This window comes from Grampus griseus (genome assembly GCF_964374135.1).
Source record: "Grampus griseus genome assembly, chromosome: 3".
In the NCBI taxonomy this organism is placed as follows: domain Eukaryota; kingdom Metazoa; phylum Chordata; class Mammalia; order Artiodactyla; family Delphinidae; genus Grampus; species Grampus griseus.
Genome location: NC_139019.1, coordinates 63,943,538 through 63,962,427, shown reverse-complemented (window position 1 = coordinate 63,962,427; position 18,890 = coordinate 63,943,538). Strand labels below are relative to the sequence as shown.

Genomic DNA, 18,890 nt, shown 5'->3' with positions numbered 1-18,890 from the left:
TGAGCCAGGCCAGGCTTATGGACTATCATTGCCCAGGAAACAGCATGCCCTTTAACCTGGCAACCAGAAGTGGCTACTTGAGGCAGAGGAGGGCTTGTTCTGTACCAGAACAAGAGGAGGGGACCAGGAGACTGAGGCCTCTAGACCACACAGTTGCCCGCCTGGTTTGGAAATGGGGCATATTTTGTGGCATCACATCTTCTGAAATGACAGAAATTTGCTTCCGCTTTTCCTTGGAGTTAAAAGTTACCTTTGAAAATGCCATTCTGTTTCAACTTTGTTACAGGGAAAAAAGGAAGGGACTTGAGTTTTGCCTACCCTAGTGTTAGAGGGAAGCCATGGAGACCCCGTGGAGGCAGCAAGAACCCCAGAGGCCAGCTCCAATGTGAGTCAGGGCAGGCCTTCCACCTGGATAATTCCCTTTCCAGAAGCTCCTAGCTTCCTGGACTTTGAGTGTGGTAATGGAGACCATCCTCCAGGCACAGACAGGATTTTCCACACCCAACTGTTCCTATTTATCAACAAGCCCGGGGATCCTCCACTCACTCCCACACAGCAATGGCAACCCACCACCCCATTGTTTCCTCGGCAGACTTTATCCATAGACCTCCTCCACTTTTGACCTAAGCTTTTAAGGCCTGCTTTTCCTTCCTTAGACTGACCAGCCTGAAGCCCCAGCAAGCTCCCAACCAGAGCAGGGGTCTGAGCTCCGCGGGAGACCGCCCCGCGCGGGTCAGGGCTCTCTCGGCACAGCCCCGCCCCGGGCAGCCCACGTGGTTCGGGGTCACTCACATCGATGAGCCGCTGCTGGTCCTTCTCCGTCATCTCGGACAGCCGGTAGTAGCGGCCGGCCAGGTCCCCCTTGAGGCCCTTCAGGGCCATGACGGCCACGTTCTCCACCTCCCTCCGCTCGGCCCGGGTGCAGGCGGGCGGCAGGCTCAGCCCGCGGATGCTGCGGCCCGTGCGCACCCGAGATGACAGCACGTAGCGCTCGTCCAACTGCCCATGTGTGATCTGCAGAGCAGAGTGCGGGGTTACCGCAGCGCCACGGCCACAGTGGCCTCCAACCCGCTGACCAGGGGACCCCCGGGCACTGAGCGCGTGTGCATGCTGGACACATCGGGCAACTCTGGGGGCAGGGAGGGGTCTTGGAGGGAAGTCAAGGGAGGAGCTACTTTACACAGCGCTGTCTGCAGTCCTTTACCCTGGCTAGGTTTGGGGTGAAAAAAGGAATTGTTCTGGGAAAGGCTAAAGTCTTCAGTGACCACCACTACGCTGGTGGTAGGAGGTAAGAAAAACAGACTTTGGGACCTTCCTGACTGTCTCAGTGGCCCTCTAGGGAGCATGGTGTGGGAGGGCCATCACAGAACTTTCAAGGGCATCTGACCCAGGGGCCCTTCTCTCCAGTTCTCCTCACCTTGGTCTCTGGAGTGCTGGCTTCATGGGAAGGTACAGAGGTGGCTGGAGCCTACCTTGGATTCGTCCAGATCCGTGGGGTGCTTCATCACCCTGGGGTCATAGCCATTGTGCCTCAGCTTGATGACAGGGTCAAAAAGGTCGGCAAACACCTGCAGGAGGGACGACGCTCCTGTTTCCTCTTGAATTGGTTCATCTATCAATACTTGAATTGGTTCATCATTTGTTCCTATTTATCTTAAGGGCCAAAGCTGATGCCCTCCTTCTCTGAAATTCTCAGTGCAACCATGCAGGAAATAGGTGTGAGACCGGATTGATGGTTAATAATAATGATAATAATTATAGTAGTAGTACTAGTAGGTCGCATATACCAGAGGAAACCTCTTTGAGGCACCTTGCCCCTTGGGAGAGGGCAGGGCTACAGAACTCTGTCATAGTAACCTCCTCTCTAGCGATTCTGCCAAGTTCACTGCCATCAGATGGAGCAAGAAAATCCTGTGTTTAAGAATTTGAGGGTTTTCTCCAGAAGCTCTTGCTTTTGTGGGATAAAAGAAGCTGCCAGCTCAAAGCTAAGCAGTTCTGTGGTCAAAAGGGATGGTCGGGTTCTAGACTTTAAGCAATATAATAAATTTGTGGAAAACCAGCTGCATAGAAAGAAAAGTGCACAGCAGCAATTAAGGCAAAGCAGGGGGACCTGTTACCCTGTGAGGACCTTCCCCAGCACAAACTATCTCAAGCGAAATCTACTTTTTAAAAAACCAAAAACTGCAGGAACATCCTTTAGGTAAAATAAGGTTCAGAGAAGTCAAACAGAGCACCGTGCCGCCTTTGGGAGCTGTGGGGAGTGGGTCCTGGGAGCCAGCTCTAGTCTGGGACTCTGGGAGCCCAGAGGTGGGCACTGCTGTCCCTGAGTGAGCTGCTAGCCTAGTCTATTCAAGGGGGCCCTCTCCCTCCTCTTGACGGCTGCCTTCCCAGGGAATCACCTTCAGCTCCCTGCAACAGAAGGTGCAAAGGGGGCACACCTGAGGGAGATGGGCTGGAGGGTGTTTTTTTTACTGTAATTTAGAAGCTGCTCTGGCGGCTGAGCTCCAGATCAGCAAACCATCCTGTGCTTCTGACCCAGGATGAGGATGCAGAGATCATGGGATTTCTCCAAGAGGCTCAGTGAACTCAGTAAGACTACAGGAGGCTGTGTAATCAGTAATTCCCAAACTAAACACACATGGAACCATCCTCCAGCCTCAATAAAGTTCAGCCACAAACACATCATCTCCTAATGCCTTATCGGTGAATACACAAACAATAAAAACATTAAAAGGTTGTATTTTTTCTGTACTAACTCATTCCCTTGACAAGCTCTGAGAGCTGGGTCATGCAACTCATTCCTCGGTGGGGAGGGATACTACAGCAGCAGCAAAGGAAACCCTGTCCCTGGGAAGCTGTAGACCTCACTGTTCTAGAGAGCACTGCAGCTGTTCTGTTGAAGCTGGCTTCCTGAGTGCCCTTCCTGAGAAAACAGCAAGTTGGTCCCACAGAGAGAACCCAAAGCCCGCCTCACACACACACACACTACAGAACCGGCAGCCAAGAGTTTCACCTCATAGGACTCCTCGTCACCAGCCACCATGCCCACGGTCTTTATGAAGGGGTGGCCGGGGTTATCCACTCCAGTCTGGATACACTGGTCCAGGGTGTAGCCATTGGGCGTCACCTTGTTGCGGAGCTTGGCGTAGATGGCCGGCGTGAGGCACTCGGCCATGCAGTTGTTGTGTTTGCGCAGATCAGGGTAGTCTGCACTGCATGAGGAGGAGAGGGGTATTCAGTGAGCAGCCCCTGAGGCAAGGGGCCTATGCAAGAGCTTTGTTTCTGGGCAGCCATCCTTCCACCAGGCTCTCTTCAGCCAGTGGGCAGAGGAAAACTGGCTAGGTCATGATTTAAGTAAGCCAGATTTTAAAGACTAGTTCCCTGAACTGCCAGAGGGATGGACCTGGCCCGGCCTAAGGAGTCCATTATGCTGGCAGCAGGAGCCCACAGACTGGGGCTTATGTTTACGTAAAGAGGAAATAGAGTGAAACGATTAGAAAAGAAATTGAAATCGTATGTTGACTTTTTTTTTTACACCCAGAAGTTTGGGTAAATTGCAACAACTACATTTTGGTCCCTGAGGTCTGTGATAGAGGCTAACAACCCTGTGGGTAGAACTACACAGAAATTCATTGATTTACCTGTCCTCTGTCTATGATGCAAACTCTAGGACTATCTGCTTTGTTGAGAACAGTGCCTGCCTATAGAAACAGGCATTCCGTAAATAGTTGTTGAAATAATGCATAGAAAGAAATCAAATGGGGGGTTGCTACCTTACCCTGGGATATGTACTGATTGAAGAATAGAGGATTCAAGACCACCACAGGCTCAAACACAGGTAATCTCACATAAGGAATTCCTGAGGTATATGGTAGGTGCCAGTAATTCCCTCAGAGTTCCTAATTCTCATGAAAGCCAGTAAATGTTTCTGAGAAATAACTCAGGTTTTCCTTGTCTCTTTCAGGCACAGCTGCCTATACAGAATCCCTTAAAGTCAGCATCCACTCCAGCTCTATCCAGTGTGGGACGTCTCAGCCATGACAAGGTCCCCAGGGTGGAGAAAACAGTCCATCTTCATGCCACTTCTCTGCTTCCCTTCTGCAAGGTCCTTTAAAGCTGATACTTAGGGACTTCCCTGGCGGTCCAATGGTTAAGACTCTGCGTTTCCACTGCAGGGGACATGGGTTTGAGCCCTGGTAAGGGAACTAGGATCCCACATGCTGCACAGTGCAGCCGGAAAACAAATAAAATAAAAAGCAAAGAAGCTGATACTTAAAATCAGTGCTGTCGCATCACGTTTTCCAGAAGGCAGTACAGCATGAGTGAGGCATGAGTCTGGAATCAAGGTCCCTGGGTTCACATTTGGCTGCACCAGCTGCGTGAACTTGGGCACGACTTAGTTTTCCTAAGCCTCCATTTCATCACAAAGGGATGCTAAGAGGAATAAAATACCCCGCGTAAAGTGCTCAACACGCCTACACATATTCAACAAAGGTTAGCTCCGACTGTTATTACTATTCCACTAGAGCTCAAGCTCTGGGCAGGAATGATGACACTACACATCCCTGGATTTGCCACAGGTCACTGTGCTTAATGAGTCCATTTGATTTAGTCACCCTCAGAGGCAAAAAGAGGGGCCTCTACCGACAGTTTCAGAAGAGGAAAGCATATTTCTGGCTGGCATTTTGGTGTCGTTTTAAAGCCAGGAGGACTTACCTAGGAGGGAATAGCCTGTGTGGTTCCCGGGCCTCAGCACACACATTCTGCCGTTTCAGCAGGTACCCAGTAGTCAGGGCACTGGTGCCCAAGGTAGCAAATAACAGAGAGGCATTGCGGCCAGTTAGCAACTTCGAGAAGGTACTGGCCATCCTTCCTCTTGGATGAGTGTCTGGAAAGCAGAGAAGCTAAAGATTATTTTTTATTAAAAAAAAATTTTTGGCCACATCGTACAGCTTGCAGGATCTTAGTTCCCCGACCAGGGATTGAACCCGGGCCCCCGCAGTGAAAGTGCCTATGCTTAACCTCTGAACCACCAGGGAACTCCAGAGAAGCTGAGAATTAGCCTCACAGGATGGCCCTGAACCACAGTACAGAGACCAACAGGCAAGAGAAAAACTGCAGGCGACTTAGCCTGTTTCTTTGTTTTGTTTTTCTTTCTTCCTTTCTCCCCAGTCCCCTTCACACTGCTTAGGAAAACCTGGGTAGTTTTTTTTTTTTTAATTATTATTATTATTTTTAAAATTTATTTTGGCTGTGCTGGGTCTTCGTTTCTGTGCGAGGGCTTTCTCTAGTTGTGGCAAGTGGGGGCCACTCTTCATCATGGTGCATGGGCCTCTCACTGTCGCGGCCTCTCTTGTTGCGGAGCACAGGCTCCAGACGCAAGGCTCAGCAGTTGTGGCTCACGGGCTTAGTTGCTCCGCGGCATGTGGGATCCTCCCAGACTAGGGCTCGAACCCGTGTCCCCTGCACTAGCAGGCAGACTCCCAACCACTGTGCCACCAGGGGAGCCCCTACCTGGGTAGTTTTTAGACACTGAGAATGTCAAACTGTTTGCAGTCCTTGCCATTTTCTCCACTAATATGATATAGCGGGAAAAACCCAGAGGATTTCTACATCTGGCTGCTTGACAGCCCAGGTGCTCTTTTGGACTCTGCCGCTACACAACTAGACCCTGAATAGAATGCACTGCTGGGCTTGTAAGGCATAGAGGAAGTTGTTACCAAACGAGCTTCATTTTGCCCAACGCACAGCAAGCCAAAATGCCGAAACACTAAGGTCTGCAGCAAAGAGAGGGTTTATTCACAAGGCAGCCAAGGGAGAAGATGGGAGAACAAATCTCACAACCACTTCCCTGAAAGCAATGGGCTTGGGGTATTTATGGGATAACAAAGAAGCAGGGTGGTCTGGGAGTGTGGGGAAAGATGATTGGGAAAAGGTTTGGTAATTGTTGTTTTGCACAGGTGTAATAAAGCTACACACCTCTGCAGGTTCTGAGGGTAGAGTTTTCAGCCCTCCTATGTCAAAAGGTCACTGACATCCATGTATGCCCAATTGGACGGTTGCTGGTCCTATCTAGTTATAACCAGCTCCGCTTAAACTAGACACAGCTGAGTCCACGTTCCTGGAAAATAACTCAGGCAAACATCTTATTGTTTAGGCTAGGAGCTGCTTGGTGGAGATGCTAGTCTTAAGACAACCTTGATTGGTGAAGGCAGGTGGAATGGATTTGACTAATCATTACTGGCAGTTGCAAAGTCTCTAAGGACCATTCTCCTACTTTGCTCACCCCAAATGAGTTGGTGTTGGAGCTCAGGTTTGGGTTATCTTGAGAGTGGATGTCCATTTGAATACTAAGGTCTGGATACCAGCAGGGAGGTGGGGAATCGAGTCTAAGACTACCCAGTTGAGCTAGGACCCTTGAAAGGGGCTAAAGTGGTCCAGGGTCAGGAGCCCTCCAGCAGAAATGCACTCAAATCTGCTCTGAGGAAGGTATACTCAGTTTAGGCCCTGCTTCCCTACAGAGTAAGATCAAGCAATAGGCTCTTGGTCAAAGATCACCAAGCACACAAGGAGGCACCATGAATGGGAGTCAGCAGAAGAAATGGCCACAGATTCAGACCTCCAATGACTGAAGATACTGGAATTGTCAGACAAGAATATAGATTAGCTCTATGCGGAATGTTTAAAGAAATAAGTGATGGAATCACAATGACGAGCAAGCAACAAGAGACTATTAAGAATAATAAACCTGATTTGAAAGAGAACTGGAATGAACCATGGATATAATACAGCTGAAGACAGGATAAATGAATTGGAAGATATATCTTAAGAAATTATCCAGAATGTTGCACAGGTAAATAAGAAAATGGAAAATATGCGATAAAAGAGGTATAAAGGATAGAATGACAAGATCAAATACACATCTAATGGAAGCCTCAGAAGGCAGAATAGAGAAAACAGAGAAGCCATATTTCAAGGGAAATGGCTGATAATTTTCCACAACTGATGAAAGACAAAAATCCATGATTCAAGAGGCATGACATAAGTCAAGCAAAATTAAAATAATCCACACATACCTAAATAACAGTCAACTGCAGAATATTAGCAACAAAGATATCAAAAGCAGTCAGCGAGAAAAGACAGTTCATCTATAAAGAAAAAGCATCAGCTGATTTTTCAACAATGAATAATGGAAGCCAGAGATATGGTGTCCTTACGGGGCTAAGGCAATAATTATCAACCAGACTTGGGGACACAGTCAAACTATCTTTCAAAACTGAGAACATGTATAAATCAAGATAACTATTTATGGGACTTCCCTGGTGGTGCAGTGGTTAATAATCCACCTGCCAATGCAGGGGACATGGGTTCGATCCCTGGTCCGGGAAGATCCCACATGCCGTGGAGCAACTAAGCCCATGCACCACAACTACTGAGCCTGTGCTCTAGAGCCTGCGAGTCACAACTACTGAAGCCGGTGCACCTAGAGCCCATGCTCCGCAACAAGAGAAGCCACTGCAATGAGAAGCTCGTGCACCGCAACAAAGAGTAGCCCCCATTCGCCGCAACTAGAGAAAGCCCGCGTGCAGCAGCAAAGACCCAATGCAACCAAAAATAAATAAATATATTTTTAAAAGATAAATATTTATATAATATCACCAGGGATGAAAATCAGATACCCTGCTGTGTCTGCTACTGCCCAGAAATCAGAATGGACAATTAATCCACAGTATCACCCAGTGGGGAGCTATTTATCATGGGTTGTTGAGTGGAGAACAATAGAGCAGGTAACTCTTAGTACTCTCTCATTATATTGGTCTCTGTGATGCCCAAATAAAGGAAGGGTGGAATTTTTTCCCCTTGTATTTAGAAGATTACCAAGGCTCTGCTACAAGATTCTCCAAGCACAGGTGGGTTGGATGACTGCAATGAGCCTGTTGAGAGTATGGTTGTGGTATGAAAACCTGGGCTATCCAGCAGACGATAAACTCCTCTAATAAGGTGAGGTCGACATGGCCTTACGCACAATTCTAAGAGTAGCCTTCTGAGGTCCACTTTCTTCCTTGATTGCATTTTGGGAACTGGGATGGGTCCATCAACTTTGTGCTTCCAGGATCCCCACCTGGAGGTCTTTACTTAACATTTTTTGAGCTAGGGAGAAATTCGAACATCTCAACTAAAAGCATCAAAGTCCTTGAAAAAAATTAGGAAGTTATTTTTCTACGTTAGCCCAGGAAATCAGATTATCAGACAGCCTTTCCTCGGTGTCATTTCTAAAAACAATTCCCTCCATCGTAAAGACAACAGGAATTACTTTAGTAATCAGCAGGCAAGATAAATGGGCCATTTCTCAAAGTCGTTCTAGGGATGTGTAATGGCCCAACATTCATCTCATCACATGTACTTCTTTGCTCCCTACTAGACTTTGGGCTGTTGTCCATCTCCTTCCAAGAGTAGGTTAGTGTTCCTCAACGAACAGCACTCAGGCTTCCTGGCTCTCGTACACAGCAGGTGACACTAACTTACATCTTTCAGACCTGTCTTATTTGCTTCCAGACCCTCCAATCTGCTTTTCAAGCAGAGAGGCAATACTGTCTTCTATGAGTTTTACCACAGAACTCACCAAAGTAAAGGAATTGTTGCCTGAATTCTTTCCAGACTCTATATGGGTCAAAATTTAAGCCAGCCCTAAGTTAATAAGAAGTGCGTTGGTTTCTGAGTTTGGCTCAATAGCTTGACTTTTATTTTTCTTTCTTTAATTGGCTTTAGCACTGACAGGTGTTCACATCAGCATGTTTGAGAAGATAAATCCAAAGAGGTAGAGTCAGGAGGAAGAGGAGGGAGTGTGTCTATGTGCAGCCCACTGACCACTGGTGGTCTTTAAAGGTCTTCCTCTTTGTAAGGGTGATCTGTGGGTAGGTGTCTGACTCAGAATATTAATGTTTGAAATATTTTAGTTTCTGGAAATAATATTAACATCCAAGAGTTCTAACATCATGCTGGTGTCTGGGCAGTGATGCATGATTCATGGTAATAAGCCCGTGGAGGCTTTGGTGGCAGCAAGACGAGCAATCCTAGAGCTGAAATTCAGAGCACCCCTGCTTTGATTCCTTGTAGAGAATTGACACAGACTCAAAGCTTTGGTGAAGAATTCCTGTTTCTTTGACTCTATGTTTTTCTCTCTCCAAGATACAGTGAGACATAGAATTTCTCTACTGAGGTCCCAATCGATAAACTTGGGTATGAGACTGAAACAAGGGTCTCATTGAACAGGGTAGTAATTTGGCAACGGCTGAGCCATGCTCCCCAAAGACCCAAAGCCAGGCTTGCAATGAAATCACTTTTCCTCATGACTAAACTAACTCTCTCTTGCATGTTAAAAGTTAGTCTTTGAAAAGCTGCACAGGCAGGACATTGTTTTGTCTTACAGATTCCTCTGTTACCCAGGAGGCCCCAATCTTACATAAGCACCATCTACAGCTAAAATTCCTGCTCAGGAGAGACTTGATTTGTTATTTGCACAGATGGTAACATGCGGCATAAACAAGTGGAGTTGGAGAGAGGTATGTGAGAGGTAATCTGTGTCCACCGAAGGGGTCAGTATTTGGCTTTGCCTAGTTTCCACAGATAGTAGTTCCATAAATCAGTATATTGTGTGAAACCACTGGAACAAAAGTTTGGAGCATAAGAGATCTGAAGCTCCCTTACAAGCTTTTTAATTTTTTTCATTCCCTCCATGCCCCTAGTATTAGCATAACACACTGAACTCTTTTGTCAAGAGATCACTTGAGAGAGGAGATGAGGGGCTGGAACAGCTGTGGTGTTTCTCCAGGTACAAAAGCTTCAGCATCCAGACACCCTCACTGTGGGCGCCACATCAAGGCTTTGGCGTTTGCTCTTCTCTTTGCCAGATCTATGTGGGAAAGCAGGTGTCAACTGAGTGGGCGATGTGAGGCTAGAAAACGGGGCCGATCAGAGAGCTGAGCAGATGGGGGAGCAGAGGGCTGGGGGGAGAGGAACATGGGCAACAGAGAAGTTGAGAAGCCAGCTTCCCTCAGCCTTGTGAGACCAGCAGCCAGTGTTCCCTGGGAGAGGAATCCTGATCTATTTGGGGGGAAAGAGGCAAATGTCAACTAAAGAAGCTCATATTCAGAATTTTGTGAAGGCTCACACAAGCACATGTGCACATACATTCAGGGACTGTCATGGGGGCCCAGAACACCTAGGACCCAGTGGGCTGGCCCGACATTCGGATTGACAGCTCTAGAGCCTGTACAATCTCAACTTGAAAATATACATATATATATATATACACACATATATATATATATTCTAATATAGATATTACTTTTTAAGATATCAGTTTTCTGTCCGTACTTTTGTGCTAATGCAATAAACCACACTAATTGGTTCTAGTAAAATTATTGTTACTGTTTTAGTAAAAGTATTGCTTCTTACTGCCCCTCAACTAGGACTCTGCCGTCCATTTTTCCCTGTCTGACTGGACCACAGCCTGGTGCCTTGTCCCCACAAAATCTCCCTGTGCCCTTCTAGCCTCAGGTGATGGCTTTCTCTCTGAGTTCCCAAAGCATTCACGGGCTGCTCACTCACTTGCACTTGAGCTGCGTAGTTTTTTGACATTTGTTGGTGAACTCAATTGTCCTGTATCTCCTGTCATGTTAGGGAACTCCCCACTATGTTCGGATTATCTTCCCAGCTGATGGGTAAAATCTTCAAGGACAGGAACTCATCTGCCACAGATCCTTGCACATAGTAGCTGCTCAGTAAACACTTCCTCCCAGGCTTTACATAATTATTTGTGAGCAGTGCTCTGCCTGATTTCCAGAAGGAGGATATCATACCAGCCTCCTATGTATCTCCTTTTAAATGCATGTAGGTCTAAGGGAATGGGTCCTTTTCCCTGGGCTATTCTCCAGGGCACCTTACTAACCTGGCTCCTTTACTCCCAAGTACTTCTCACTTTTAATCTGCTATGAAGCCCCAGGCCTGGTATCCAAGCCAATATAGAATCAATTTTGTGAGCTAGCTTCCTGGATCAAAACTTGAGAAAAAAATCTACTTACATAACACTAAACACGTCCCTTTCAGCTACTGATTTTGAAATCCTATCATAAAAGCAACTGAGTGAGGCTGGTAGGCAGGTTTTCAGCATTTCCCTGCTCAGGCTCCTGGTCTCTGTTGAGCTGCCTCTGAGCCAGGGTAGCCCAGCACAGGCTCCTGACCTCTCAGCCATGACAGGCTGGTTGCCCCGCTGGGAGCCCACTGAGCCCATCCTCGGCGGTTTCCAGGGGTGATCCAGCAGATGCTACCCCACAGATAACAGATGAAGCACCACTGCATGCCCTTCCTTCCTCCAGGGATCCTTCTCGGACTGAGCAGTAGGTGGGGGAGGAGGGGTCAGATGAAGAGAAAAGTGCTAGGTGTCGGGGAAATTTAAGTCTCCCGACACCCAGAAATTTCTCTCCAAAAGACAGAGGAGAGAAAGAAAACAGCTTGATTATTGACTAAGCACGAAACCAGACTGTGATGCACATCAGCTAAAGAGACTGGAAAGACAGAACAAAATCTCACCCTCTTAAAGAGCCGTGCTGATAGGACCCACCTACGCCTGTTCTTCAGGTAACTCAAGTAAGAGGACATGACAGCACCATTTGTCACACAGAATTCACTCTAAATTCACCTGATCATTGGGGTGGCCGTTTGTGTTAGTTAACTGCCTTTATCCAAAGGGAAAATGAGCTGTTCCCATCTCTCTGACAGCAGGTCTTTACCACCGAGCCTGGGAGATTGGGGTGCTATCTTCCTGGTGTTTACATTTCAAAGAGATGGCTCCCAGGCCTTGGAGAAAGACAGTCCTGGGTTGTTAAGCTGGATGGAAGCTTACTTAGCTTTGAAAAACATTTAAATACATCTCAAAGGGGCAGAGACAGAATTTACAAGTTTTCTAAAGGAAATGCTCTAAGAAAAGGGAAGGGAGCATTCATTTTGTTATCTCCCTCTCCCACACACTGGGGAGGACGGTGTCGGGAGCTCAGCAGGGCTCAGGTCAAGGATGGACATCACTCAGAGCTGACCTGGCACTTGGCACATGTAAGAGAAAAGACCCAAAGACCACAGGACTGGGTCATAGTTTTTCTTGGTTCTCAAGCCCACTGGCCCGCATGTGGTAAGTTCTCAGAAAATGCTGGATGAGTGAGTGAATGAACAGCCATAGAGACACTGGGGTGGGAAAGAACTTTAGAGGTCATGTAGCTCAGCCCGAATGCAGGAATCCTTTCCTTTCAGCCCTCCTTAAATAGCAACAGTGCTGGGGATCTCACCACTTCCTAGAGCAACCCATTTCACTGTAGAATAAGTGGAATTATTAAAAATCATTTCATATCTTAATAAGGGGGGAAAATTAGTACTTTCAAGTGCCAAGTATTTTCTCTACAACAACCCCAAGAAGCAGATATCTTGCCCCATGTCAAAGATGAGGGACCTCAAAAACAGAGAGGTTAACTGACAGCCAAAGGTCACACAGCTAAAGAGAAATCACATGTATTGAGTTTCAGTAGTAGTTTCTTATTTAAATGAAGATCCTGTTTTTACTTATCAGGTTTAATAACAAACAACATTACAGTATGTTTGGATGGAGTTGCCAGATATTTCTAGCTGCCTCTGGTTCTTTATGCTCTCTCAGGGATACTGGATCGTTTCTCTCAATCAGGGTTTCCAGAGAGGGCTCGAGAGAGGATAACTGCGGGGGCCAAACAGCCAACCAGCACACAGGCCTCATTCTGGGCAGCTCTGAGGGGCAGAGGAACCAGAGGGTGTGCCCTCGGGGCTTCCTCCACCTTCCAGGAACACCAGTGACCACAGACTTCCAGAGGTCATCAGGCAGTGTGGGTCACGGTCACCGTGAATGACACTGATGTGCTCTGGGGGAGAGGGGTCACAGTGGGCAATAATGGAGGGAGAGGCAAGACAGGATGATAAGATGGTGAGGATAGGTATCTTTTTACTTATTTGTCTGATAAATATTTAAGTGCCTACTACGTGGCAGCTTTTACAGAGCTCACAGTCTGAGGGGAAAATTCTCGTGTAGCATTTACTTTATGCTGGGCACATGGTTCTGTTAGCTTTATGGTTATTACCTCATTAAATCCTCACAACAGACCCATGAGGTTGATACTCTTATTAGCCCCATTTTACAGATGAGCAAATGGAGGTAAAGAAAGGTAAAATAACTTGTCCAGAAGCACACGGTTTGTGAGTGGCAATACTGGGATTCAAGACCAGTGGTCTCTTTTCCTAGTCCATGCTCTTAACCAGCACCCGACCTGGGCAACTACCAGGCAAAGGGTAAGTGTTCTTCGAGGGGAACCAGAGCCCCATGGGAGTCCCTGGGAGGGCCTGGAGCTGGCCCAGATCACTCAGCTATACTGTTTGAGGGAGCTTGCCTGGTCTTAATCAGACTGAGGTATTACTTGTTTCCACCTGCCCTGGGACTAGTACCCGGACACAAACTGCAAAAGATCAGAGCAGAAACAATGACTAGACACCGCACACCCATATCCATAAACAGATGACTATAGAGGCCTGGTGCATCGCCTCTCTATGGCCGGCTGCCTTCCAGCCATCCTCCAGGTGGGAGAATGGCCATTGCCCTCAGTCCACACCACACTTAATCTACTTTGGAATGCTGCAGAAAGGAAGAGAGGAAGAAAGGCTAACTGTACGCCCTGTTCTATGCCTAGGTCCGGAATCTTCTGGATGAGGACAAAGCGTCCTGGACCACTGTCACTCATCCAAATTTGGCTCTGGGGAGATTCTATAGCAGATAATTCCCCTGAAATTTAGAGTTGAATTACACTGGGACTGAATCTGCCTAGGATGTGTAGTGGCTGCCTGTCCCCAAAGGTCCAGAGAAAACCCATGATGTGGGGACAACCTTGACTGATTCTAGATTCCAGAACACCTGCAGCTACTAGGGGCAAATCCAAACGGGGCCTGGCACTTATGAAGGGCTGAAAATCTGCTCACATCTGTTACTATCACTGTGCACTCCTTTTGAGAGGTCAACTCTACAGGCTGCCCACAGCGTGTTTGAGAACATTCTCCCTTCACCTCAGCAGCAGGGAACTCGGCTTCGTTCAAGGGCAGGGGGGCTGAGGGCTCCCTTGCTCCTTCTGACAGATGGAGGGTTACCTACTGAACACATTGAGAGCATCCCCCAGAGACTCAGGAAGCCCGCACCTCCTGGGTGTGGGGCAATTGCAGAGCCTGCCTGGATCCACAGCAGGCTTCTTCCTTGGGATGCTTCTGCCTGAGACCCTCTGTCTTGCACCTTAATCAGGCCACTTCCTGGGCCAGGCCGTCTCCTAGTGCCTCTCTGGGTCTGCTCACCCAAGACAGAGCCTTTTCCCTCAGCCCCCCTCTCTCCTGAGGACGCAGGTGCCCCCTAGTCCAGAGTGGGGTACTCGGCCAAGCAGGGGTGCCTGGTCCTGCAGGGATGTGTATCCCTGATAGGCCAGCCCTAGTTCTCTTCTCCAGCCCACAGCCCCGCTGCGCCTGCAGCTTGCTCCCAGGCACCCTCCCTTCCTTCAGCCCTGATGTCTTCTAAGAGCCTTTCTGCAGGACAAGTTACACCTAGCTGCTCCAAGTCAGGAATTCTGCTCTTGGGGAGACAGGTAAATAAAGGCCCAAGCTAGAGGGCAAGGTGGGGTCTTCTTTTGGTCCTAAAAGGCTCCTGCTGAGTAGTGCTGGGAGAGTTAGGGGCAGGAGGTGAGGGGGGAGCAGCTCTGCGTGGCCCTCTCCTCTCTCCCTGTCTGTGATCAGAATCACCTGGACTGCTCTGTGAGCTGCCGCAATCATTTTGGAAAGTGAACCAGGAAACGTCAATTAACATAAAAATGTGCATACCCGCTGGCCCAGCATCACACTTTGGAAATCTGTTCTGCAGAAACAGAGCTGCCAGGGCTTCCCTGGTGGCGAAGTGGTTAAGAATCTGCCTGCCAATGCAGGCGACACAGGTTTGAGCCCTGGTCTGGGAAGATCCCACATGCCACGGAGCAACTAAGCCCGTGCGCCACAACTACTGAGCCTGCGACCCACAACTACTGAAGCCCGCGCTCTCAGAGCCTGTGCTCCGCATCAAGAGAAACCACCACAATGAGAAGCCCGTGCACTGCAGCGAACAGTAGCTCCCACTCGCCTCAAACGGTGAAAGCCAGCACGCAGCAATGAAGACCCAATGCAGCCAAAAATAAAATAAATAAATTTAATTTTTTTTAAAAAAGGCTAAATTTCTAAAAAAAAAAAAAATAGAGCTGCCAGTATACAAGGAGAGAGGCACAAGGATATTTAGTGAAGCACTATGTGTAGTGGCAAAAAAAAACCTAGAAGAAACCTGTCTATCAGAGGGAGAAGGGTTGTATTAAATGTGACACATTCAGACAATGGAATATTCCACAGCTATTAAAGAATCAGTTAAAACTGCCTCCACTTTACCTGGATGCATGTCTTGCCATAGTCTTAGGTTAAAAGGGAAAAAAAACTTGCAGAGTAATGAATATGAGTGGTTCCAATTTTGTAACAATGATATACGTATATATGTATTTGCATATATTTGTAAGAACATCAAGAAAAGTACTAAAGGTGATTCTTCAAACTGCAAAAAGCATTACTTCAGAGCAACAGACTTGGAGTAGGCAGATTATTAATTTTCTCTTAATAGAATTCTGTATTGCATCACTTGTAAAAATCAACATGGGTTGCCTTTATGATCAAAAATAAATAAATTAAAAGCTAAAAAAAATCAACTGTGAAGTGTGCTAAAAATCCAGATTTCCAGGCTCCATCTTTTGAATGAGTGGCAAGAATGGGACCGTCACAGGTATGTTGTATAAACTGCACAGGCAATTCCCAAGCCCTGTTAGGTCTGGGAAGCCCATGAATTGCCTACCTGAGCCTCAGCAACTCCCTCTCTATAATGGGTTTGATGAGACCTCTCCCTGAGCTGTTGTGAGGACTAAGTGACAGGCCACAGTACGCACTGAATAAATGTGAGTCCCTTCCCCCTAGTGACCCTAAGCCTATGGGACAGCTATCACTCTCTCCCCACAGCCACCCCTGGTCATCCCAGACTGGTCTGCCCCTTCTTTGAATGTTGATTTTAGTTTACATTTTTAGCATTTAAAGTGTTTCACCTAATTGTTCTGTTTTGTAATCTGAGGACAAGACTTGATTCCAGAAGGAGCCCATCATATACTTTCCGATCCACTGCTCATCCTCTGAAAACCAGCATCAGGGTTCGCAAAATGGATTTATTCAGTTGGGCTCCCAAGTTCTTCCAGACTCTGACCTTTTACCCGGCCTTTCCTTCCACCTGGAATGTCCTTTCCATCCCTACATGCCCAGTCAAACCTTACTGTCTTTTTTTCTTTTTAACTATCATTTACTAAACTCCTAGCATGAGCCATGCATCCTGCAAGAGGTCCTTACAAACACTGTTTTCAGTCTCTGAAACAATCCTTCCAAGTAGGCATTATTCTGTAGATGGGGAAAACAGAGGGAGGTTAAGGGACCTGCCCCAGGTCTTGGGGTCAGCACCTTGATAAAGCTGGCATTTGAACCTAGGCTTGTCTTTGGCCCTGGATGCAGGCTCCTTGCAGACCACAGCACCTCACAGGTAGCCCTGCACAGACCAGCAACTGGAGAGAAACCACCTTTGTGGTTTAGGACCTGGGAGTGACACAGATCCCTCCACTTAGGCTCCCAAGACCGCAGACATGCACTTACCACAGCAGCTACTAGACACAGGACCATCACCTCGGGGCATGTGACTCCCCCAGAGTCCCAGATGTTATAAGCCTGCTCTCTTTCCCGTCCTCAGGCTTCTGCTGAAGTGGCCCAGATCCCAGGTGCTCCTTCACCCTCTCCACTCTGACGCCAGGTGCCCGAAGCGCCTGCCAGCCATGCAGGGGCTGCTGCGCCAGCCTGCCTTTCTCTTGAGGAGACGGGGCATGGACTTTTCTTCTCTCTCCTCCCCTCCTCTCTCCTCTCTCCTCCAGAAGTAGGGCTTGCAGGGGTGAGGAGGGAGGTAGTCTCTAGCCCTCACCCCATAGAAGCTGTCTGCCTCAGCTTCCCTAACTTGGAATACCTCATGACTCTTGATTTGAAAATAACTGTTTACAGCAATAGGGCTAAAACCTGGCAGAACTGCTGGGCTCCAAGCCAGGGAGATTTCAGTACGGGGTGCAAGATCACAGCCAAAAGCAACAGTGTTGTGGTATTCCTACACTTGCCCTCTCCACTAAAACACAAGAACCACCACATTAAGCCCCTTTGTCACTGTGCCCAAGAGCTCTATATCTCTGTCTCAGGCAGGCATACTGGGAGTCTGGGTCCTGGTTTAAGGGTTTTGTCTGGTTCTGTGACATCCTAAGATGTGGAGGCCTTAGGTTCTGTCATGGCCTCAATTCTGAGCTTCCTGGTCGTCCTGAGTATCCTGGATGGAGATGCCATAGGTACCATTCTGCTGACTCAGAGTTATTTTTGGTCCAGCTGTAAATGGCGTCCATGTGTTTGAGTTCCTTGGAGGGCAAAGGAAGACCGGGGGAGGACCACGTGTCAGCGTTCCCTCCAGAGAGACACCCCAAAACAGAAGATGTCCTTGGGGTTGGACCAGCTCCACAGAACACTCTGAAAAAATTCTTATGATGCCATTCGTGGCCAGCAGAGAATGGCTTTCCTTCCCAGTTCTAAGGGAGCAAAGAGTTCAAGTTACTTCGCCACCACCGGCTATACTGGTACCCTAAGAGGCACCCTTGGGCATTCCCGTTCCATTCAACAAGTAGAAAGTCATAAGCAGAGGGCTTTATGGTCCTTCCCTGCAAAACAGAGGTCTTTCCTAGGCCTCCTGGTGATGAAGACATACAACCATGACCGGGTTCGCCTCTCAAGGGTAAGTTGTTTACAAGAAAGTAGGAAGCTAGGAACCATCTAGTCCTTTGAAATGCTGTAAAGGAGTGGGACCCTCCTTCCCTGCCCAAGGAAAGGAGCCCTTGTGGCTTCCCAGGCAGGAATGGGTGTGACCTCCAGCAGTCACCTTCAGACAGGCTCCCTGTGGGATTCCTGGCTCAGGGGCAGGAACTCCCAGAATGCTGATGCAGGGTCCCACGTGATTCCCTCTGGGAAGACAAATGGCTCCTTCTCTAAGCTGTGGCAGAGATGGAAACCCAGTGCCTCTGAGCCAGGGGCAAAGTGTGTCTCAGAAGCAATCCTCCTCTTGCCTCTGAACACCCAGGACTCTCCATTCCTTATCTCACCCTCACCCCACATTTCCTGTACTTGCCTCATCCAGCCCTTTAGGAAAACTGACCTGGCCTCTGGCCCACTGTCTAAGGCTAAGATTTGGTCATGAAGCTGGCAGAGCTAATTACTGATTGGCCCAGTAGCTAGACCTGATTTAAACTGGTTAATGTTATTGCTAGCGATTGACTTTTGAAATCACTTACCCATTAATAATGAGCTAAGGAACTGTTTTCCCCCCACTGGAGGTAAAGATGCTATAGAATTGACCTACATGTGTTCCATCTCTGGCAAAGGACTGTTCTTTGCTTGCTTGCTTGGGTTACTGTCAGCCCTGTTCCTGTCCCTTGAGTGGGTGACATGGGTGCATGTGACGCTCGTGCCCTTTGCTGGAACAGTGCCTTAACCCACAGAAGGGTTAGCTCTAAAGGCTGGGGTTTTGGGAAAGGTGCCTACAAAAGCAGAAGAGGAAGTGGAGTGCTCACACAGCCTAATAACGCCCAGATATCCTGTAAGAGCCTGCTTGGGAGGCTCAAGAAGCCCCTTTGCCAAGTTCTGGTGGTGGTCATGTTCTT

At 47.9% G+C, this 18,890-nt stretch overlaps 1 protein-coding gene across 1 annotated transcript in view; it reads right to left on the bottom strand.

Moving 5' to 3' along the window:
- CKMT2 (creatine kinase, mitochondrial 2) overlaps positions 1 to 18,890 on the bottom strand; it is a 28,199-nt gene that overhangs the window by 7,980 nt on the left and 1,329 nt on the right. The window contains exons 2-5 of the mRNA XM_082650753.1: positions 4,717 to 4,888; positions 3,014 to 3,212; positions 1,473 to 1,568; positions 793 to 1,014 (exon numbers count right to left, since the gene is read on the bottom strand). Of these exons, the coding sequence (XP_082506879.1) occupies positions 793 to 1,014; positions 1,473 to 1,568; positions 3,014 to 3,212; positions 4,717 to 4,868 (669 nt within the window). The 5' untranslated portion in view covers positions 4,869 to 4,888. The remainder of the gene's footprint in view (positions 1 to 792; positions 1,015 to 1,472; positions 1,569 to 3,013; positions 3,213 to 4,716; positions 4,889 to 18,890) is intronic.